General features: G+C 38.2%; 1 protein-coding gene across 13 annotated transcripts in view; it reads right to left on the bottom strand.

Moving 5' to 3' along the window:
• Positions 1–24,036, bottom strand: part of LOC138309681 (protein scribble homolog) — a 94,924-nt gene that overhangs the window by 42,112 nt on the left and 28,776 nt on the right. For 10 of the 13 annotated variants that reach the window (XR_011206308.1, XR_011206307.1, XM_069250892.1 and 7 more), the window contains exons 7-22: positions 15,140–15,284; positions 14,872–14,944; positions 14,410–14,455; positions 14,124–14,207; positions 13,410–13,797; positions 11,987–12,016; positions 9,675–9,802; positions 9,054–9,176; positions 7,654–7,828; positions 6,175–6,392; positions 5,517–5,723; positions 4,892–5,050; positions 3,088–3,165; positions 2,508–2,651; positions 401–478; positions 10–102 (exon numbers count right to left, since the gene is read on the bottom strand). Coding sequence is in view for 11 of the 13 variants with exons in the window: in XM_069250892.1 (XP_069106993.1) it covers positions 10–102; positions 401–478; positions 2,508–2,651; positions 3,088–3,165; positions 4,892–5,050; positions 5,517–5,723; positions 6,175–6,392; positions 7,654–7,828; positions 9,054–9,176; positions 9,675–9,802; positions 11,987–12,016; positions 13,410–13,797; positions 14,124–14,207; positions 14,410–14,455; positions 14,872–14,944; positions 15,140–15,284 (2,169 nt within the window). In the remaining 2 variants the exon portion in view is untranslated. Of the gene's footprint in view, positions 1–9; positions 103–400; positions 479–2,507; positions 2,652–3,087; positions 3,166–4,891; positions 5,051–5,516; positions 5,724–6,174; positions 6,393–7,653; positions 7,829–9,053; positions 9,177–9,382; positions 9,410–9,674; positions 9,803–11,986; positions 12,017–13,409; positions 13,798–14,123; positions 14,208–14,409; positions 14,456–14,871; positions 14,945–15,139; positions 15,285–24,036 lie in introns of all 13 variants that reach the window. The other 3 variants (XM_069250894.1, XM_069250901.1, XM_069250897.1) reach the window with 3 other exon arrangements.

Raw genomic sequence — 24,036 nt, 5'->3', positions numbered from 1 at the left:
GCAACATACCTGATCGTTTCCCTTGAATGGCACAGACCCCCGGCCACCTGCGATACTGAATCCAAGTCCATTCTCATCTCTTCTCAAAATTGTCTTGATTGTCTGAAATAAGACAGGGTTATTGTAGACGGATATCAGTATGGGTACAGCATTAGAAGCTGGTACAGTTGATGTAACTGAAAGTTTTTTTCTTAAGAAAGCAGCATGAAATTGCTGTAAAATTTGGGAAAGTAATCTAACATGAAATACAGCATATACAATAGCTAGTCTTCTCATGAGGCCGTTCATGATCTCTTATGTGTCAAGCTTAAAATGTGTATGTAAAATGTCATATTGTTGATGGTTAAGTTAAGAGCACTTGTGGCCACCAATACTTGTATTTACAACAATATTATTTTACCTCTCCGAAAACCTCAGTATCAGGTGCTTGTTCAAAAGTGACTGTAGCAAATCCAGGCTTCTTATCATCTGATACTTCCTACAACACAGCAACAGGTATTTTATAGGCCTTAATAATATACACAATATCTTAGATACCCGGTAACCAATGGTTAGACAATTCCTTAATAATATACACAATATCTTAGATACTCAGTAACCAATGGTTAGACAATTCCTTAATAATATACACAATATCTTAGATACTCGGAAACCAATGGTTAGACAATTCCTTATAATATACACAATATCTTAGATACTCGGTAACCAATGGTTAGACAATTCCTTAATAATATACACAATATCTTAGATACTCGGTAACCAATGGTTAGACAATTCCTTAATAATATACACAATATCTTAGATACTCGGTAACCAATGGTTAGACAATTCCTTAATAATATACACAATATCTTAGATACTCGGTAACCAATGGTTAGACAATTCCTTATAATATACACAATATCTTAAATACTCGGTAACCAATGGTTAGACAATTCCTTAATAATATACACAATATCTTAGATACTCAGTAACCAATGGTTAGACAATTCCTTAATAATATACACAATATCTTAGATACTCGGTAACCAATGGTTAGACAATTCCTTAATAATATACACAATATCTTAGATACTCAGTAACCAATGGTTAGACAATTCCTTATAATATACACAATATCTTAAATACTCGGTAACCAATGGTTAGACAATTCCTTATAATATACACAATATCTTAAATACTCGGTAACCAATGGTTAGACAATTCCTTAATAATATACACAATATCTTAGATACTCGGTAACCAATGGTTAGACAATTCCTTAATAATATACACAATATCTTAGATACTCGGTAACCAATGGTTAGACAATTCCTTAATAATATACACAATATCTTAGATACTCGGAAACCAATGGTTAGACAATTCCTTATAATATACACAATATCTTAGATACCCGGTAACCAATGGTTAGACAATTCCTTAATAATATACACAATATCTTAGATACTCAGTAACCAATGGTTAGACAATTCCTTAATAATATACACAATATCTTAGATACTCGGAAACCAATGGTTAGACAATTCCTTATAATATACACAATATCTTAGATACCCGGTAACCAATGGTTAGACAATTCCTTAATAATATACACAATATCTTAGATACTCGGTAACCAATGGTTAGACAATTCCTTAATAATATACACAATATCTTAGATACTCAGTAACCAATGGTTAGACAATTCCTTAATAATATACACAATATCTTAGATACTCGGTAACCAATGGTTAGACAATTCCTTAATAATATAAACAATATCTTAGATACTCGGAAACCAATGGTTAGACAATTCCTTAATAATATACACAATATCTTAGATACTCGGTAACCAATGGTTAGACAATTCCTTAATAATATACACAATATCTTAGATACTCGGTAACCAATGGTTAGACAATTCCTTAATAATATACACAATATCTTAGATACTCGATAACCAATGGTTAGACAATTCCTTAATAATATACACAATATCTTAGATACTCGGTAACAAATGGTTAGACAATTCCTTATAATATACACAATATCTTAGATACTCGGTAACCAATGGTTAGACAATTCCTTAATAATATACACAATATCTTAGATACCCGGTAACCAATCATTCTATCATTAGCCTTCAAGTAACAGAATCTCCTATAACAGTCAAACATTTTCCAAATGCAGAAAAATTAACTTTTTGAAAATTAGAGCCAAGAATAACCTTCTAAGTGGATATTGGATTTTTTGTACTTTACTTTGATGCATTAATTCTTTCACCCCGTATACACATGCTTCTATTTCAAAGGCTAGAATAGTCCATTATGAAATTTAAGGGCTGAATAAGGGCAAGTGTTAAATTGAATAGAATATAATCATGCATCTTCTCAATGCAATGTTTTTATAAAAAAAACTTGAAAATATTTTGGCAATGTTATTATGCAAATGTGGACAAAACAGGGGAAAACCAGATATTCTCAAATATAATCTTTTTATAAACAGAAAGAAGAGAGCATGCTTACTGATAGAGCGACCTCTGGTGTGCTGTTGTCTAATTCAGGAGGAGGTAACTCTCTACTCAGAACCATAGTGATATCATTGCCTGCAGTCTTGAGCACGTCCACAGCGTCATAATGATCAGCCTCAACAAGGTTTACGCCATTTACCTGTAAACATCAGAGGGTAAATCTTCTGGATAAACGTGGTTTACTTCATTATTACTCATCTATCTATATAGGTCATCATTGAATATGATTTTCTGATTCAAACCTCAAGTGGTTTTCAAATTTGAACATTACAAAGGTCTTAGCATTTCAGATTGGTGAAACAGTTTATTTTCCTTCCTTGATATATGTACATTTAAATCTTCTTTTTTTCCATAAATATTTTGGAAGAATATTCACAGCAAAATTTCTCTATTTCAGGAAGAGGTTTCTATTTAGGCCCAAATTACATATGTACATGGAAATGCATTTGAAATATGTAGTCTTGTTCATTTAATAACTTAGCCAAAAATAAATGAAAGCATTTAAGCAAATAAAATAATGACCTCAGTTAAACTTGTTATCATTAACATCTTTAAGCCTGAGCGTTTCAACTTACCGAAATAAGTTTGTCTCCCGTCCTAACACCTGCCTTCCCAGCAGGTCCTTCCTCCGTCACACGCGATATAAATATACTCTGGAAATAACAAACGTAAATGTGATATACTCTAGATACAACAGATATTTACAGAAACATGTAACAACATTGGATCCTAGCCTTATAACCTTACCTCATCGTCACCTTTGTATGGAGTCTAACCCTTGCCCCCGGGGATACTGATCCCCACCCCCTGACCTTTCTGCCTTATAATCTTACCTCATTGTCACCTTTGTAAGGAGTAGAACCCTTGCCCGCAGTGATACTGATCCCCACCCCCTGGCCTTTCTGCCATGTAATCTTACCTCATCGTCACCTTTGTATGGGGTAGAACCCTTGCCCGCAGTGGTGCTAATGCCAAGCCCCTGGCCTTTCTGTCATATAATCTTACCTCATCGTCACCTTTGTATGGGGTAGAACCCTTGCCCCCAGCAATGCTAATGCCCAGCCCCTGGCCTTTCTGCCATGTAATCTTACCTCATCGTCACCTTTGTATGGGGTAGAACCCTTGCCCCCAGCAATGCTAATGCCCAGCCCCTGGCCTTTCTGCCATGTAATCTTACCTCATCGTCACCTTTGTATGGGGTAGAACCCTTGCCCCCAGCAATGCTAATGCCCAGCCCCTGGCCTTTCTGCCATATAATCTTACCTCATCGTCACCTTTGTATGGGGTAGAACCCTTGCCCCCAGCAATGCTAATGCCCAGCCCCTGGCCTTTCTGTCATATAATCTTACCTCATCGTCACCTTTGTATGGGGTAGAACCCTTGCCCCCAGCAATGCTAATGCCAAGCCCCTGGCCTTTCTGCCATATAATCTTACCTCATCGTCACCTTTGTATGGGGTAGAACCCTTGCCCCCAGCAATGCTAATGCCCAGCCCCTGGCCTTTCTGCCATGTAATCTTACCTCATCGTCACCTTTGTATGGGGTAGAACCCTAGCCCGCAGTGGTGCTAATGCCCAGCCTCTTCTCTCCATCAGCCATGTAATCTTACCTCATCGTCACCTTTGTATGGGGTAGAACCCTTGCCCCCAGCAATGCTAATGCCCAGCCCCTGGCCTTTCTGCCATGTAATCTTACCTCATCGTCACCTTTGTATGGGGTAGAACCCTTGCCCCCAGCAATGCTAATGCCCAGCCTCTGGCCTTTCTGTCATATAATCTTACATCATCGTCACCTTTGTATGGGGTAGAACCCTTGCCCCCAGCAATGCTAATGCCCAGCCCCTGGCCTTTCAGCCATGTAATCTTACCTCATCGTCACCTATGGGGTAGAACCCTTGCCCCCAGCAATGCTAATGCCCAGCCCCTGGCCTTTCTGCCATGTAATCTTACCTCGTCGTCACCTTTGTATATAGTAGAACCCATGCCCCCGGGGATACTGATCCCCACCCACTGACCTTTCTGCCATATAACCTTACCTCATTGTCACCTTTGTATGGGGTAGAACCCTTGCCCCCGGGGATACTGATCCCCACCCCCTGGCCTTTCTGCCATATAACCTTACCTTATCGTCACCTTTGTATGGGGTAGAACCCTTGCCCCCAGCAATGCTAATGCCAAGCCCCTGGCCTTTCTGTCATATAATCTTACCTCATCGTCACCTTTGTATGGGGTAGAACCCTTGCCCCCAGCAATGCTAATGCCAAGCCCCTGGCCTTTCTGTCATATAATCTTACCTCATCGTCACCTTTGTATGGGGTAGAACCCTTGCCCCCAGCAATGCTAATGCCAAGCCCCTGGCCTTTCTGTCATATAATCTTACCTCATCGTCACCTTTGTATGGGGTAGAACCCTTGCCCCCAGCAATGCTAATGCCAAGCCCCTGGCCTTTCTGCCTCAGTATGTGAATCGAGAATTCCTCCTCCTGTGCTTTATTGCTGAGACTGTCGTTGACACTGGGTAGTCGCAGACCTTCAATTGGCTGATGGAGAGAAGAGAATGATTAATATTCTTTACGTGGTAAGTGGGGAAAGTTCCTCGTTACTGGCAATTAAAACATCCACCACCGATAACTCTTCAACGAAATCATTAAGACACCATCTGCATTTGGCAAAACTGTTGGATGTCTAAAACAAAATCATGAATGCTTTTCTTTTTGTATTTCTTTTGTCAATCCTTAGACTTTCCCCCCTGTTATTGACCACTTAAATATCCTTGAGTCAACTACCTACCTCCTGTTAGAGCAGTGCCATATTCTGTTCCTTCCCAGTCCCCTTTAATTATCAAACAGAAGTTTAACAACAGCTTTGGTCTAACTCCTTCTCCAGTTTAACTGGTGCCACAACATGTTTGCAACATCCCTCTGCTGACCACCCACTCACCTCTAGCTTGACCAGTGCCATGGTTTAACCCCTCCCCTCTTTATTTTTTACTTGTTGACCACTCACCTCCAGTTTGACCGGTGCCACGGTCTGTTCTTTTTGAGCAGCGGCTTGAGCCAGAATCTCCAGGACTTTTTCCTTCGTCTCCTCGTTGTGTATGATACGTTTGTTTTTCCTGTGATGAGGTGTATCCCGACGCCGAAGTCCCATTTTACGATCTGGATGTTCCTCGATCTCTGGGTCAAATCCTACCTTTCGTGGACGGTAAATGTCCTGAAACCAAATGTGCTCTGTCAATGTCTGCTTTACCATGAAATGTTTTTTCTTCAAAGGGAAAAACACATATTTTCCTTTGATACAATTAAAAAAATTTAAACTCAAAATAGCCTATAGCATGGTAAAACAAAGAGTTATGCGCATCGTTAAGTTATAAGTGAATATAGAGTAATAAGATTGGTCCTAACCAACAGGTTATAAAAGTTAAAATTCAAGGGGGCAGTACAATAGCAATTTCAGGGGGTACTTTTCTATACTATCTGTATATTATCTAATAAATTTAGCCAAAATCAGGCCACAGCCAGATTTAACTAGCAAAAAGTACCAGGTTCTAATTGGTATTAAAACCCCTGCAGTATATTCTTGACAGATATTGCCTTTTACATTCTCAAAATAACTCAGTATTTATAACAATACTGAGATACATAGTGATTAAACTCATACTCACTTCGTCGGAATCATATTCCTCAAAACTCCTCTGTTCATCGTCTGAATCCTCTGCCTCCTCCTCTTCAATCCCCCCATTGTATTGATCCTCGGGGATGAACACAGGTTCAGACACCGTGACTTCACGGATCAGAGGAGCAGTCTCCGTGGGTGATTCTTCTTCTTCACTGATCTCCTGGGTTTGGCTCTCATGGCGGGGTGGACCAACCAGTTCTGGAGCTAACAAAACAGACATGATTCATTCATTTCTCAAGTGGACTACAAAATCAAATTCAATGATTTTAAGTCTATCTGGACACGGAATAATTTCCAACTTAACTTTTCTTTTTAGTGATTTTATAATGTTATAGAGCCAGACACAGAATAATTTCCAACTTAACTTTTCTTTATAGTGAGTTTATCATGTTATAGAGACAGACACAGAATAATTTCCAACTTAACTTTTCTTTATAGTGAGTTTATCTTGTTATAGAGCCAGACACGGAATAATTTCCAACTTAACTTTTCTTTTTAGTGAGTTTATCATGTTTTAGAGATTTTAAGGCAGGACTTTCTTGTAGTAGCTGGTGGCATCTTACTGAGTTACTATCCAGAATGATGAAGACAAAAGCCTTACCTACAGAGAGCTACTACCCAGAATGATGGAGACAAAAGCCTTACCTATAGACAGCTACTACCCAGAATGATGGAGACAAAAAGCCTTACCTACAGACAGCTACTACCCAGAATGATGGAGACAAAAAGCCTTACCTACAGAGAGCTACTACCCAGAATGATGGAGACAAAAGCCTTACCTACAGACAGCTACTACCCAGAATGATGGAGACAAAAAGCCTCACCTACAGACAGCTACTACCCAGAATGATGGAGACAAAAAGCCTTACCTACAGAGAGCTACTACCCAGAATGATGGAGACAAAAAGCCTCACCTACAGACAGCTACTACCCAGAATGATGGAGACAAAAAGCCTTACCTACAGAGAGCTACTACCCAGAATGATGGAGACAAAAGCCTTACCTACAGAGAGCTACTACCCAGAATGATGGAGACAAAAAGCCTTACCTACAGAGAGCTACTACCCAGAATGATGGAGACAAAAAGCCTCACCTACAGAGAGCTACTACCCAGAATGATGGAGACAAAAGCCTTACCTACAGAGAGCTACTATCCAGAATGATTGAGACAAAAATCCTTACCAAATCTGATGTTAGCAGAGGTGATGTAGCCAATGTGTGTCAGAGGTGATGTAGCCAATGTGAGTGTCCAAAGTTAAATCTAGTCCTAAGTAACATTCCTGTTCAGTGGTAGTGAAACTGGGGCTACATCACATACAAGAGGGGAGGTGTTGCTTCTAATAAGAACCTATCATTGATGACGAGAATAACATCCACAGATGTGGGGAGTTAAGGCACTGCTTCTATGATAAGAAACTGGCCTTTTATAACAATGGGATGAGGGAGGCTTAGGTACTATATCTACCTTTGATGATGGGTGGTACAGTTTCTTTGGTGGGTTCCTCGGGTGCCACTTCCTCTTCCCCGCCGATTTGCACTCGCTTAGACGTTTTCTCACGTGGCTCTGATGGTTCCTCTGGCTGATCCTGTACCCACAGGAAGTCGCTGTCGCGGTCACGTGCAGGCATGAATGCCTGATCCTGTGTAGATATTACAAAATATTTTTTACCTATATACACCATCACAGATTTTAATCTTTAGGCATATTTGTACAGGTATGTTCTTACATTAGTTATTAGTTATTTATTAGTTATGATGAAATGAATGTAAATAATTTTAAAACGTAAAATTTGATTGTGAAAAGGCTTCAAATAATCCCAAACACCACAAAGTATTCAACATTATTGTAACATTACCATTGTCTAGCTTAATTACAAACTTACAAACAGGACCATAACACCTGCTTTCTGCATTTGTACCTATAAGTGATTGTTCGAGTGTATTAATCACACCCAAGTTTTTATTTATCCTCTTTAATATCTTATTCTAAGTTTAAATTATCTGTATTGAGATCAATTCTAAGTTTGACATACATTATCTGTATTGAGATCATATCTATCTAAAGACAGTCATACAGTGCATGATTACAAGACAGAACAAGCGGAAATTTAATTTTCATCTCAGATAAGTATAACATTTTTCTATCAAACAGCAATAAAATCATATTTCAAACAGACATAATTACAAGCCCAGATATAGATAAAATTGGTCAAGCAAGGACCTAACCCGACCTACAGTACATAGACTAAGAGTATGTATACCTACAGCATGAGGACTTACAGCGCAAGGACCTGCAGCAGAAGGACCTACAGCGTGAGGACCTACAGCGCAAGGACCTGCAGCGCGAGGACCTACAGCGCAAGGACCTACAGCGGGAGGACCTACAGCGCAAGGACCTACAGCAGGAGGACCTACAGCGCGAGGACCTACAGCGCGAGGACCTACAGCGGGAGGACCTACAGCGCGAGGACCTACAGTATGTAGACTAAGAGTATGTATACCTTGAGCGCGAGGACCTAGAGCGCGAAGATCTACAGCGTGTGGACCTAAAGCGTGAGGATCTACAGCGGGAGGACCTACAGCGCAAGGACCTAAAGCGCGAGGACCTACAGCAGGAGGACCTACAGCGCGAGGAACTACAGCGCGAGGACCTACAGCGCGAGGACCTACAGTATGTAGACTAAGAGTATGTATACCTTGAGCGCGAGGACCTAGAGCGCGAAGATCTACAGCGTGTGGACCTAGAGCGTGAGGATCTACAGCATGTGGACCTACAGTGCGAGAACCTACAGCATGGAGACCTACAGCGTGAGGATCTACAGCATGTGGACCTACAGTGTGAGAACCTACAGCATGGAGACCTACCTTTTTCTCCTGTTGGTGTGGAATGACATGCCCATCTATACCCTGAACCTTATTCTTGTTGAACTTGGGGTGACGTGCTTTCAGTTCCTTAGGATGCGGAGTGTCATGCCTCACAAAGATGCTCTGAGAGAGAGATTAGAGGTCAGAGGTCAAAGGTCAGTCAAGACCTCAAAGGTCAATCAACAGGCAAAAGATTGAGACAGAATCCACATACATGGATATACAGATGAAGATCATAGAAAGGCTTGTTTCAGGCTAAAGTAAGTGTGACAGCCCAATATGCATCAAAGTTCAGTAGACATATACAGTATATACTTGGCAATACTTACTTTTTCTGTCTTTCTATGTTTAGGTCGCTTTAAATTTAAATGTTGATTATGTAATATTTTTTAATTGTTTCCTGACAATAATCACAGGATATTTTTTTTTTTTTTTTTACAGAATTTACAAATAAAGAAACATTAAGAGAACATGATAATTATACCCAACTTAGTAGTATACTTTGAATATAACATACCGTACGGTAATGTATTTGAGGACATAATATTGAACAAGACTTCGAAAAAATACCGTTATAAGTGTGGACATAATAATTTATCATATTGACATTTTCCTTCTTACATTGCTATCATCATCTCCGTCTGAGTCTGGAACCTCAAACTGTATGGTACTATCGCGAGGATTCTTCATAGACTCTTCTATAATCTGGCTCTCCGCATCTGTGGCAATACTGCCTCGTAACAAATTTTCTGGAAAAGAGAAGTTTTTTTTTATTAATCTTTTGGACAAAACAAAATGATTGACATCTTTCACTTTTTTTTCTATTTTTCTTACACATATTATCTGTAAAATTAAAGATATGATAATCAAACATTTTTACTTCCAATCAACAAGAATTCCTCCAGGGATATCCTGTTATAATGTAGTGATTTATTTTTCCAATCAATATAAGGACAAAGATTTATACTTCCCAAAGTATCAGTCAATCAAGGTACTTAAACAAATCAGCAAAACCAGTAAAGCAGTATTACAGAAATATAAATATGTACATATTAATCAGTAGACTGAAAGTTTATCATATTCTCTAAAGATCAAATTCATTTTTTAAAGTTAGAATGAAATATTCTTTTATTGCCCAGATCCCACACAAAACCATTCCAATGTTGGTTTATGAAGTTCCATACTATGTGTTGTTGAAACAGCTACTGGCTACTGAAATATCTATGATAACAGTAAGCTGTTTGAGGTGTGCAAATGACGACATGCATGAGTGACCAATAGCAAAATTATCAATTTGATGCACAGTGGCAATAAGGGAGATAACTCATGACAAAACGTTGTAATTTCCATGTTGAAGCAGTCCCCACATTTGATGGCCGAGTCAAGCTAACATTTAGTAACTGTTTATGAAAAAGCTAGAACAAAATTACCATTTAACATCAAAATAAGAAAAACATTTAAATAGCTCAATATCGAAAAATTTAATTACCGTTTTCAATTTTTCAGATAAATATCACCAATGTTAGAGGTTATAAACATTTTAAATGGTTATCAAATTAGTTTTAAAATTTATAAATCAGTTAGAAACTCACATATACATGGAACTGACGCCTTAACATCATTATGGATTTGACTAAACCCCAAATTTAAAATCTTGAACACAATAGATAAAATATCCAACCAAGGATGAAAGATCAAATATACAAAGTCAAAATGACTCTCAAAGGTGAATTTGGCAATGAATAAATAATGTAAGAAATTACTATAGAAATTATACTTTGATTTTATAGGGAAGAAAACTGCTGGATATTTCATCCTGTACTTCAAATTCAAATACAACATGTACATGTATAAATAAAGAAGACCAGAACCTATTTCAGAAAGTTTCATAACAATGATGGCGTTGTATGTCTAAAAGTCTTCAATTTAATGTTTGAATGATTTCATTTGGAGAGTATGTGTAATACTAAATATTTCAGCTGGTTTTTTTCTTATTTTAGGTAAAATACAGCAATAGATTAAACATTGTTATCTTTATTTGCTGACATTTATTTTAAGTAATCTGAATATTTGTTGTTGTCAAGAATTAAAACATTCTGGTGGTATACCATATAATTATAATGTTGCGCGTGTGCATGTTTGTATGGTGTTGGAGATAGGTCACAGGGTATCATATTTTATTGTTTTTAGTAGAATCTTTAATCAATTTTAGCTACATCAAACTGCTATTCTGTCTTTGCATATTACAAAGTTAGCTCCCTTGCGGGTAGGTATCGATTGTTACGTCATTATGTTGTGAGCGCAATTCACGTCGTTTTCTCCGAAACGTATGACGTTACGCTCAATACCTCCCCGCAAGTGCAGATAACTCTGTAATATGCAAATTCGGAATAGATACAAGGAGGACGACCTAATCAGTCCTGGAGTGATTGACATCGATGAGAATGTTGATGATCGTGTACCATAGATACAGGACATGTTTTATAACGTGCATTCTGTGTTGGTGATTCCGATTCCGTCTTTGCACATTAAGAGTTATCTCCCTTGTATAAAGGTATTGATTGCGACATTTTTATTTCATGAACAAAATTCACGCTGTTAAAACGTGACGTCACAATCAATCCTACTCAAAAGAGAAGTCATCATGAACATGCAATGACGGAATATCCTTGAGGCCAGAATTTTTAGTGACATGCCAACTCACTTTTAATAATCTTTTTTTTTTTTTTAACTTTTCTACATTATAATCTTACTTATTTAATATGTCAAACTTTGTGCTGAAATTTTACTCTATTTTGAGATTCTTTAAAAATTTTTCTGTTGGTGAGATTATTTGAAGGTCTTCAATATCCTTAACGCCACTTGTTACCATAAAAGTGAACATCAATATAAGCAACCAATCACAAATAAGAACACAACTGACAAATACGTACGTAAACACGTGTTCTTCCATTTGCTGATGGCTAGTAAAAAATTTGAAAGCTAACTTACTATCATTCAATACCGACCTAATAGATTGTAACATAGTGAATCTTCGGAAACATTCACCAAAAAGAATTTTCGGAAACATTCACCAAAAAGAATTTTCCAAAACATTCACTAAAAGAATCTTTCGAAACATTAAAGGGTTATGTGGATACTTTTTGATATAATATAATAGTTCAGTATTATTTCTAAGGATTCATGCTTGTTAACTTTATAACATTAGAATCATCAGATGAACCCAATCATATGAGGAAGCATTCTTTTCATCATATAAATAGGTAACTCTGACTTAAAGATTTGTTATTATACTTACCTCAGAGTTACGGGGCAAGTGTTTAGAACAGCTAATAGATTACCATCCTTTTACAAGGGAGGTTGTTGGAAACGCTCTAGCACCTTTGTCTACAGTCTACGTTATTATAGTACACAGGAGGTTGTTGGAACAGCTACTATTAAAAGTTTTATTATATTTTTCATCTTAACAGGGAGGTTTATTATAACAGCTTCCTATACTAAAATAAGAGTGTGTGATCTTGATACTATATAACACAGCTATAATTAACATCTATCACCGAGACCTAACTAAACAACCGACGGCCGTTAATAAGGGCTACACTTCCTACTTAAATGACTCTTAGCTGTAGTAGATGCCCTGCATTGGTTCTTTCCAAACCTTTTCAAATCCATTACCATAGAATTAAATGTCCACGAAAACCTCGTAATACCAATTTTCACTGAACTTTGGTAGGTTTTTAATTCTGACTCCTTTAAGGGCCACTGCGACGCCATTTTGGATTTCCAACCTTCCAAGCTGTAGCCATGATATCCAGTGTCACCTAAAACCTCTCAAAACCAATTTTCATTGAAATCTGAAGATTTTTAATGGCAGCCATCTTGAATTTCTCGAGAAAACCTTTATCCCCTACTGACATCTACATGATATCAGCTATTGCCAGTTTCAACACAATTGGTCTAATGCTTTTCATGAAAATCAGCAGAAACCAATTGTAGAGCTCCCACAACTCTGATGTAGGGCCCTAAATATTAGAGAAGGGTTATTAGAACAGCTAGAAACATTTTTATCTACCACCTAAACAGAAGAGAGGTTATTACAACAGCTATATGAAAAGCATTCTATACTTACTATTCTATAGTACAAGGGAGGTTGTTGGAACAGCTATAACCAAAATATTCTAGCTCTACTCTAGGTTCTAACAAACTTTTTTCCTGAAATTCCACTTTGGAAATATATCCAAGTGTTCTTTTCTATAAATTTTGCTGACAAAGTTTTCAAAGTCCTGCCCAACAACCGATGTGTACTGGAGAGAGGAGTTAGCAGGAACCATAACCACGAAACAGTGATGCACCTACCGGAGCTGTAAAATTCCACAAGGGGCGGTTTCATGACCATATCTGGCAATGACCTGCCCACTGGGGGCGGAATCATGACCATATTAGGCAATGACCTACCCATGCTTTCTGTGTGGAAATCCTGCTGGGGAAGCAGAAAGCAGGTCAGAACTCGCTGTCCAGTTCGCTCGTCGAAGTCCGTCTGAAACTTGAGCATTGGTTTGGCCTGGTTTTCTGCAAGCCACAGAGCCTTGAGGTTAAGGTTAGCAACGGTTATGGGCAGATATTCCAGACGGTTACCGGACACATCCAGGACATGGAGCTCCTTCAGATTACCTAGTTCCTGAGGAAGGCGGAGAAGTCGATTGTCGCGCATGGAAAACACATTCAGTCGCACACACCGTCCAATCTGTAAAGTAAAACCAGAACTTAGGTCAATTTTCCTAACTATTCAATGTTATGATATCATGAATGATAAAAGCATGGAATCAGGCCAGGCTGATTCAAACATTACTGAAGATATTTCGTAAACAGTATAAAAGTTAAGGATGTATGCTACATTAATACATTTTTTCATTAGTTTTATCTCCCTTATGCAACATGGATTCATCTTATTGAATGTCACATTCTTTTATAACAGAATCTTACTGGCCTGCTGGTTATCTCTAAAACATGTTTGAATTACGTTTCCTTTCTGAATTCAACATCTTGAGAATGATCGTTTTTGTTTCCTACCTCAACTGGGATTTCTGTGAGCTTGTTCCTATCTACGTTAAAATTGGACAGATTCTTTAGGCGACCAATGGTTACAGGGAGTTCCTGAAACATAAAGAAATTTTACATATATTCAAGTAGTTATCACACAATCCAAACATAAATGATTTCTTCGCCAAATAAAATACAACCAGAAGTACAAGAAATTAAGAACTTATATATCAAACATCACTTACATTGACATATCATAAGTTACATATCTGATGGATACAAAGCAAAACGACCTAGATAAAGGTCGTATACTTACGTTCAACAAGTTTTCTGTCAGGATCATTTCTTGTAACATCTCACAACTGTAAAGCATAAAAGAGCCATTAGTTCAGGTTTACAATGTCTGTTGTAGTAATTTCTATTTCATACCAATTTCTTGTACAAAGCTACAAATCTGTGGAAAATGTTGATTTTGTAGGAAACATGACTGTTAAGACTCGAGCTACCAAATACAAAGAATAAGTTATAAGATCATGTTCATCTGAAGATGTAATCTTAAACAAAGTGAAAATATCACTAACATTGTTTACATGATACGATGGAAGAAAAATTCAGGATACAGTGACCTTTTTAAACATTTCAAGACAAAAGAACTTGGAGTAATCACTAATACTTATTTGTAATAATAAGTAAATCCTCCTTTGTTCTTCAATAGTGGTATGTGAAGGATAAAATATAGGATATACATATAATGTAATATCCAGAGAGTAACACCTACTTTCCAATTTGTGGAGTGAGCACCAGCAGGCGGTTTTGATCAGCCTTCAGGATGGAGAGTTTCTTCAGACTTCCTGAAATCAAAATATAACACAATATTTAGAATGGACTTCTATGTCTCAACGGCTCATAAAGCCATGTTAAGATTTCACATAACAGACTTCATCCAATCATGATTCCAAAAAAATATTAGATTTGATTGACCAAGATGGTTGATTTTATTTCTAAAATATTGAAACTTTTATTTCGTGACAGCATTATCCTCCTACCTATGCCCTCGGGGAGTGACTCCAGGTTGTTCTGTGACAGAGCCAGGTCTGTGAGGTTACAAAGTCCTTCAATCTCCTCAGGCAGATAGTCCAGCTGGTTCTCAGAGACATCAATCTGTGTCAGCTTCTTCAAGTTCCCGATTTCCTGTAACAACAACGGAAAACAAGACATTTTACTAATGTTCTTAAGTAAAGAGATATAAGATGCAAGTTTTACATAAAGAAAATGTTCATTAAAGGTGTTACACCAGCAATATTTCCAGAAGAGGCTACAGTTTTACTCAATGCTTACAAATGTCAGTAAAACTAAATGCCCCTGTCTCTGTGAGAAATATATATCTTTTTCTTTATCAGAAGTAAAACATAAATGCCCCTGTCTCTGTGAGAAATAAAACATAAATGCCCCTGTCTCTGTGAGAAGTAAAACATAAATGCCCCTGTCTCTGTGAGAAAACATAAAACAATAAATGCCCCTGTCTCTGTGAGAAATAAATATTTCTTTATAGCAATGGAATGGGTGTGTCGTTTGGTTTTATAACATCCTATTACCAGTGGTAGAGGAAAACCGGAGTACCCGCAGAAAAGCCATAGATCAGCAGTACCTGGCAACTGCCCCATATGGGATTCAAACTTGTGTCCCAGAGGTCCAGTGCTAGTAGCACTATGTCGAGATATCTTAACCATTCAACCAATGCGGCCCCAATAGAACGGACAAAGGATATGACAGATGTAACTTATAACATTATTATTACAGTATACTTTCAATGCTAATTATGGAGAACTTGACCTTTGACAGTTTAATTATACATTTATTTTCCTATTTTCGGTAACAGTGGGCTTGACCTTCAGATTTCTGACCGGAGAAGCCATCAAGCAGGCACGTACTGAGTATGGGTTTGGAGGGTGTATATATAACTCATGTACATTATATTTACAATATCCTATTTCGGTACATCTACCAATGAAGTCACAAGCTAATATTGTTCACCCCTGACACTTTTTTTTAGATAAAGGGTAGGACGAGTCGGATTTTGTGCTTCTATTGAACATTTATATAATAATAACTATCTCCTATTACACTCAAACACAGATCATCATTGTCGCACCGCGTCCTTAACAACACACCATCAAGCCTGACGATCACTCTCACCTAATTGATCAGTGGAAGGACTTCAGGCAGAAGCCACAAAAACTTGATATCTTATAGACAGCACATGAACCTCCTATATAAGGATTCACTATACAGTATAACTTGTCTAAACCGGATGTGAACAGGACCAGTCAATTTGTTTTTATACAGGTGTCCGGTTTATAGAGAATAGAACCTTATCACAATATGTTCACATGGAAATCATCAGAAGAAATTTTTTATTACAGCACAAATGTTTATTCTCACATATGTACATGGTAGAACACAGAATTCCATCCTACGTTTTCTTGGTTTCTGAGGTGTACATGTATGATCCATTTCTCTCGGTGTGCTACATTCAAATGAACTCTCAGAAGTTATGTGTATGTTTTATTGTTAGAATTGACCATGAAAAGTATTCACAAATACAATGTGCATGTAACAAACCGTCTAATGAAAAGTGAAAAGTTGTAACTATCTAGCCCTTAGTATACCGGTACAGGTAAATCCCCTTAGGCACCCCATGATCAGTCCCATGTTGTGAAAATATTGCTGCCCGTTTGCCCAAGTTAATTTTACAAAGAAAGGTATAGTAACATTACCTAGACAGTTCCGGTTTTCAGAGTAGACAGGTTCCGGATTATGCAGGTTTTGGGTACTATAGTTTATTAAGAAATTTGTCGGGACCAAACAAATTAATCGGTATAGACAAGTTTCCTGTTTATACAGGGTTCAGTTTAGACAAGGTATACTGTATGTTAGCAGGAAGTATTTATGATATATAGGACTTGTTTGATCAATATCAGAGAGGAATTATGTTTTGGTAAAATTGTCTTTTAAGACAAAGATGCCTCAGTCTCCATATGAAATCAGGACAGCCAGTGACACTCACCCCCACCTGTGGCCTTAACTCCCCACCCCCACCTGTGGCCCTAACTCCCCACCCCCATCCTCACCACACCCCCGACTTTTGCTGATAGATAATTTAATCTAAAATGTAAGTATATCTATTTTCACTGTAAAGTTTGATATTTTTAATCTCAATGTCTCTAACCTTTAAAATTCTGTAAAATGTAATTAATGTATTACAGAAAAAAAAGTTTACAGTGAAGGCCATGATTTTCACACTTGATAATCGATAATCATCTTTGCAATTGGGAAAGAAATACATTTTTTCTCTTGAAATATATATACAATATAGGACTTGTTTTCTACTTGATTCAGATGAAACGGGAAAATACTGCAATATTTCTCTTTAGCAGAAGTAACCTAAATTTGGTCTCTATACCCAAAAGTGTCACATATGTCTTTCCACTGTAATCTGAGCAATGTAGGTCTGTATGTCAGAAACGAGCAGGTCTGTGTGACAAGAATAAATGTTTCCACGATTGATACAGGCATAGAAGAGTGCATTAATACCAGACTTATATAACTCTCCATTTACATGTATTACTGGATATATATCTCCACAGACAGCATTTTACACTTAAAAGTCATTTACTAGTTACAATAGAGTGGAGAGACACACCACTCACATCCATACAGATATACTCTTAGATTGACTTTAACTACCAGTTTGTCACTGTATATTTAGTCTAACTCAGCCATTTTGATAGGTTTGTATAGAGACTGTAGTTCCGGGCTGGTTGTAAGGAAGTATTTCCTCGCCATCATTCTAGCCGTTTAAATGAAGACACAAGTGTTTAAACAGCCACTGGTCCGTATTTCCAGCTGCTTTGTGTCGGTCGATAAATGATTAGAGTTGGGGACAGAACCACTCAATCACTGCCCTACAGCTACTGACAAATATTGTGTTTTCAATCTTAAGAGGACAACCCCTCTAGTTCTTGTATTAAATGGTATTATAAGGATCTGGAGTAGGAAGAAAGCACACGGTTACTTATCCATGTGACCTCTGACATTACTTTCAGAAGCATAGTGACAATGGTTTGGAGTTTGGTGGAATGGTCATAAGGGGTTTCCATCATTGACGAGATATTCCAAAAGTAGGAACTGTTGATTGGTTAGAATGTGTTCTATGTATGTCTATATGTTCTGAGATGCTGTGGTATATTTTTGTTGTGTCTCCTTGTGATAGTGGAACTCTGTCCTTTTTATAGTGCTATCTCACTGTAACATGCTGCCCTACATACAAGGTAATTCTATAGAACAAAGACTGCACTTTTAAAGTAAAATCTGCCTTAGCGACCACCTCTGTAATATCTTTGAGGTCCTAAGTGACCAATTTATACAGAATTTGACCTGAATAAAATGACTACTTGACTATAGACAGGTTTGACTGTGCCTTGGTTGGTCATTATATAAGGTTTGACTCTCCCTTAAGTGGTCTGTATAGACAGATATGACTGTCCCTTGGGTGGTCATTATAGATAGGTTTGACTGTTCCTTGGGTGGTCATTATAGACAGGTTTGACTGTTCCTTGGGTGGTCTTTATACACAGGTTTGACTGTCCCTTGAGTGGTCTTTATATACAGGTTTGACTGTCCCCTGGAGTGGTCATTATATACAGGTTTGACTGTCCCTTTGAGTAGTCCTTATATACAGTTTTGACTGTCTTTATAGACAGGTTTGACTGTCCCATTGGTGGTCTTTATAGACAGGTTTGACTGTCCCCTTGGTGGTCTTTATAGACAGGTTTGACTGTCCCTTGGGTGGTCTTTATAGACAGGTTTGACTGTCCCTTGAGTGGTCTTTATAGACAGGTTTGTCTTTAGACAGGTTTGACTGTCCCCTTGAGTGGTCTTTATAGACAGGTTTGACTGTCCCTTGAGTGGTCTTTATAGACAGGTTTGACTGTCCCCTTGAGTGGTCTTTATAGACAGGTTTGACTGTCCCCTTGAGTGGTCTTTATAGACAGGTTTGACTGTCCTTGGTGGTCTTTATAGACGTTGACTGTCCCTTGAGGTCTTTTAGAGACATGTTTGACGTTACTGTCCTTGGGTGGTCTTTATAGACAGGTTTGACTGTCCCTTGAGTGGTCTTTATAGACAGGTTTGACTGTCCTCTGGTGGTCTTTATAGACAGGTTTGCTGTCCCTTGGTGGTCTTTATAGACAGGTTTGACTGTCCTTGAGTGTCTTTATAGACAGGTGACTGTCTGTGGCTTTAATCCCCTTGAGTGTCTTTAAGACATTGACTGTCCCTTGAGTGGTCTTTAAGACAGTTGACTGTCCTTGGTGGTCTTTATAGACAGTTTGACGTTGACTTGACTGTCCCTTGAGTGGTCTTTATAGACAGTTTGACTGTCCCTTGAGTGGTCTTTATAGACAGTTTGACTGTCCCTGAGTGGTCTTTAAGACAGTTTGACTGTCCTTGAGTGGTCTTTATAGACAGTTGACTGTCCCTTGAGTGGTCTTTATAGACAGTTTGACTGTCCCTTGAGTGGTCTTTATAGACAGATTGACTGTCCCCTTGAGTGGTCTTCCTATATAGACAGGTTTGACTGTCCCCTTGAGTGGTCTTTATAGACAGGTTTGACTGTCCCCTTGAGTGGTCTTTATAGACAGGTTTGACTGTCCCCTTGAGTGGTCTTTATAGACAGGTTTGACTGTCCCCTTGAGTGGTCTTTATAGACAGGTTTGACTGTCCCTTGAGTGGTCTTTATAGACAGGTTTGACTGTCCCTTGAGTGGTCTTTATAGACAGGTTTGACTGTCCCTTGAGTGGTCTTTATAGACAGATTTGACTGTCCCCTTGAGTGGTCTTTATAGACAGGTTTGACTGTCCCCTTGAGTGGTCTTTATAGACAGTTGACTGTGTCCCCTTGAGTGGTCTTTATAGACAGGTTTGACTGTCCCTTGAGTGGTCTTTATAGACAGGTTTGACTGTCCCCTTGAGTGGTCTTTATAGACAGGTTTGACTGTCCCCCTGAGTGGTCTTTATAGACAGGTTTGACTGTCCCTTGAGTGGTCTTTATAGACAGGTTTGACTGTCCCTTGAGTGGTCTTATCAAACTTTCCACAAATACTCAATAGATCCCAGTCCAATAGGAGTCACTACTAATCTCTACCTAAATTAATATATAAATACCCAAAGGAAAAGACACTGGTATTGTTACAAATATAGAACAACCTTTAAAATATAGAACAACCTTTTATACTGATTTTTTGTCAAGATTAAAATGGTGTTAATCGTAAAATATTCCACCAATACAAAGTCAATAATTGAATACATCCGAGGCTCAGAGGCTGTAACCTTATTTTCAGCTTTACAATCTGATTGTGGTTTTTCTCAGTTACAACTACACCAAACAAATCTCATTCCAGGGACAACAGAGACAAACCAGCCACCATCACCAGCAAAGTCACATTGCTGATTCAAATATTAGCATTCAGTTGCTATAAAACTTAAATACCTGTCATGTCGATTAGTTTCTCATTCTAGACAGGTTTGACTGTCCCCTTGAGTGGTCTTTATAGACAGGTTTGACTGTCCCCTTGAGTGGTCTTTATAGACAGTTTGACTGTCCCTTGAGTGGTCTTTATAGACATGACAGGTCTTTGAAGTTTTAAGACAACACTAGTCAAATGTAACAACACTAATATCCATAATCAAATGAGGCATATATCATGTAAACACCAATAAGCCAAAGTCAAATGAGGACACTGGTGTCAAATATAGACACCAACAACCTTTTTAGGGATATGAGTACAAACATCCAGGGTCAATGAGGACAGGTGTCAAGGGGACACCAACACTCAGGGTCATATTAGTACAGCAACATCCAGGGTCAATGAGGACAGGTGTCAAGGAGAATCTCATTCCAGGGTCATATGAGACACACCAACATCACCAGGGTCACATGAGGACAGGTGTCAAGGAGACACCAACATATCAGGGTCATGCCGATGAGTTTCTCATTCTAACTTTCCTGATAACATTTTTACAGGTCTTTGAAGTTTTAAGACACCACTAGTCAAATGTAACAACACCAATAGCCATAATCAAATGAGGCAGATATCATGTAAACACCAATAGCCAGGGTCAAATGAGGACAGGTGTCAAGGAGACACCAACAGTCAGGGTCATATGAGTACACCAACATCCAGGGTCAATGAGGACAGGTGTCAAGGAGACACCAACAGTCAGGGTCATATGAGTACACCAACATCCAGGGTCAATGAGGACAGGTGTCAAGGAGACACCAACAATCAGGGTCATATGAGTACACCAACATCCAGGGTCAATGAGGACAGGTGTCAAGGAGACACCAACAGTCAGGGTCATTTGAGTGCACCAACATCCAGGGTCAATGAGGACAGGTGTCAAGGAGACACCAACAGTCAGGGTCATATGAGTACACCAACATCCAGGGTCAATGAGGACAGGTGTCAAGGAGACACCAACAGTCAGGGTCATATGAGTACACCAACATCCAGGGTCAATGAGGACATAAAATCCAAACACCAACAACCAATTTTATATGAAGACAAATTTCATGCAAACAGCCACCACCAGCCACGGATATTACGTCAAGTTTATTCCTGATCAAATCAATAAAGGACACAGCTTCATATAAACCAAATTATCAGCATGGGAATATTGTGTAAGATCTTCAGTCAGGGTTTTTGTTACATTAAGCAGTCTCCACCATAACGTGTACATAGGCAGCTGCTTTTAGAACATTTTTTCCCCTAGAGCATTGTACTGATTCTATTTATAATATTGCCAAATTGATATAGAACCTTATTCATCTTAAATACTTTTCTTTTAAGTCACAATATTAAAAAAAAATCTCCATTACACAAATATAGAGATTGAACCATGAAATTATTTGAGAGTTTAAATAAGGAAAGGATAGAAATGATACTATCTTATAAATGTATCTTGTCACATTCCCATTAGTGAAATGTAATTCAGGCCATGAACTTTTAGAAAAGAACTCTTTAAGAAAAGGAGGTAGATATTTATAAAGTATCATACAGCCTTAAATCAGAAGTAGGAAAATAACCTAATGGATATATATGATTTTTGGTTTGGTTTGATATTAACAGCCAGGTTCAATTAAGGACAAGCCAGGTTAACATGGTTGAGGAAAAGCCGGAGTACATAAAAAAAAACCACCGACCATTGGTCAACACCTGGCAAGCGATCCACATGGCATTCGATCACACGACCCAGAGGAGGAGGGCTGGTGGTAATACTAAATAGCTGGTTATTTTCACAGGGATGATATTTTCAAAATTCCGTGGGATATGGCTATGATCAGGAAATGTGATCCCAAAATACAAAGATATGGTTAAATCACAAACTTTTAAATCCAGTTGTAAAATTTCAAAACTCGTAAGATTTAATTTTCTTTATTTCAGGTCAAATCGCAAAAAAAATAATCCGCAAAAATAACTGGCAACACACACTGTCAGGACATCTTAACCACTTGGCCATGGTGGCCCCGTTACTTCTTGTTCAAAAGGCTATCAAATGACATTATTACAAACTCAGAGCTGTGTTTGCTAGCTCCCTAGAAAGCTTCACAGAAGTATTACAGTTGTTATTGGTCCCTATTTACATGTTAAAAGTAAGGAGTGAGGACTATGACATGTGAGAATCATATAACTGCCAGTCCAGATCACCAGAAAGCTTTATATAAGTATGGCGGTTATTATCCTCGTTATTAGAGATATAAGCCTAGAGATAAAGAAAAGCCGGCCTACTCCACAGTCCACACTATTTAATCATGACATGTAATCTTGAGAAGCCACTGGGGACAATAAACAAAGCCGGAGATGTTTTATAGGTCAACTATTATTTGTATGACAGGCGAACATCAGCAGCAGCAACACCACACAGCGATCAATGCTCCTCATCAGCCAGGCTGATGCTAAGGAAATATGAGGATTACCTGCTGTGTAATATGACAGCATATCAAGATTAGGAGTTCTGTCAGAGACACATCATATAACACACAACATTTCTCTCCATAGAATCAAAGACTGCTATTTCAGTGGTATTTCATTAACACATCACATCCAACAACACATCACACAACACATCACATCCAACAACACAACCTATCCAACAACACAACCTATCCAACAACACAACCTATCCAACAACACAACCTATCCAACAACACATCACATCCAACGATTTGTCACATGTACAAAACAACAGCATCAAGGATAACACGACCACATGTACAACAGTCTTAGAACTGTTTACACAGATATTCCTTTTTATCCTTGTGATTATTGATTGTTTGACCTCTACACAGGGTATCTCAAGTCATTGTGACATTGGTCTGTGTTTTGTTTGTCTGTTGTTTAATACATATGAATTATATCCAATGGTTTAATGATTTAGAATCATAGAGATTCCACTTGACATGATCTTTAAAAGTAAAGTAATTGTGTTTCTGAAACAATGTCAAATTGTTCTTTTTTCTGTTTTCAATTGTGACGCTTCACACCTTGATGACCTTTTTGTTTAAACTATAGAGGCCATTGAGTCAGAACTGTATCAGACACCAAACGAAGCCTTATAATGAAATAATACATAACGCTGCCCTGACGTAATATAGATTTTTCTGTTCTCCCTGATGACAATCTCTGGCATGAAAACAGTTGTGAAGCCTCTTCACCACCCAATATCTGGGTGTTTGAGATGGAGCACCAACAAACTCATATTGGCCAATATTTGGGTGACGAAGACAGCCAGTGGTCTCCTATACTATAGACCTTCCCCTACCCAATAACTTGTTGTCAATGTCAGTAAATACAACCCCAACATATCAGACAGCTAGTATAGGT

This window comes from Argopecten irradians, chromosome 15, assembly GCF_041381155.1.
Source record: "Argopecten irradians isolate NY chromosome 15, Ai_NY, whole genome shotgun sequence".
Lineage (NCBI taxonomy): Eukaryota > Metazoa > Mollusca > Bivalvia > Pectinida > Pectinidae > Argopecten > Argopecten irradians.
This window is presented reverse-complemented; position numbering and strand designations above follow the sequence as displayed.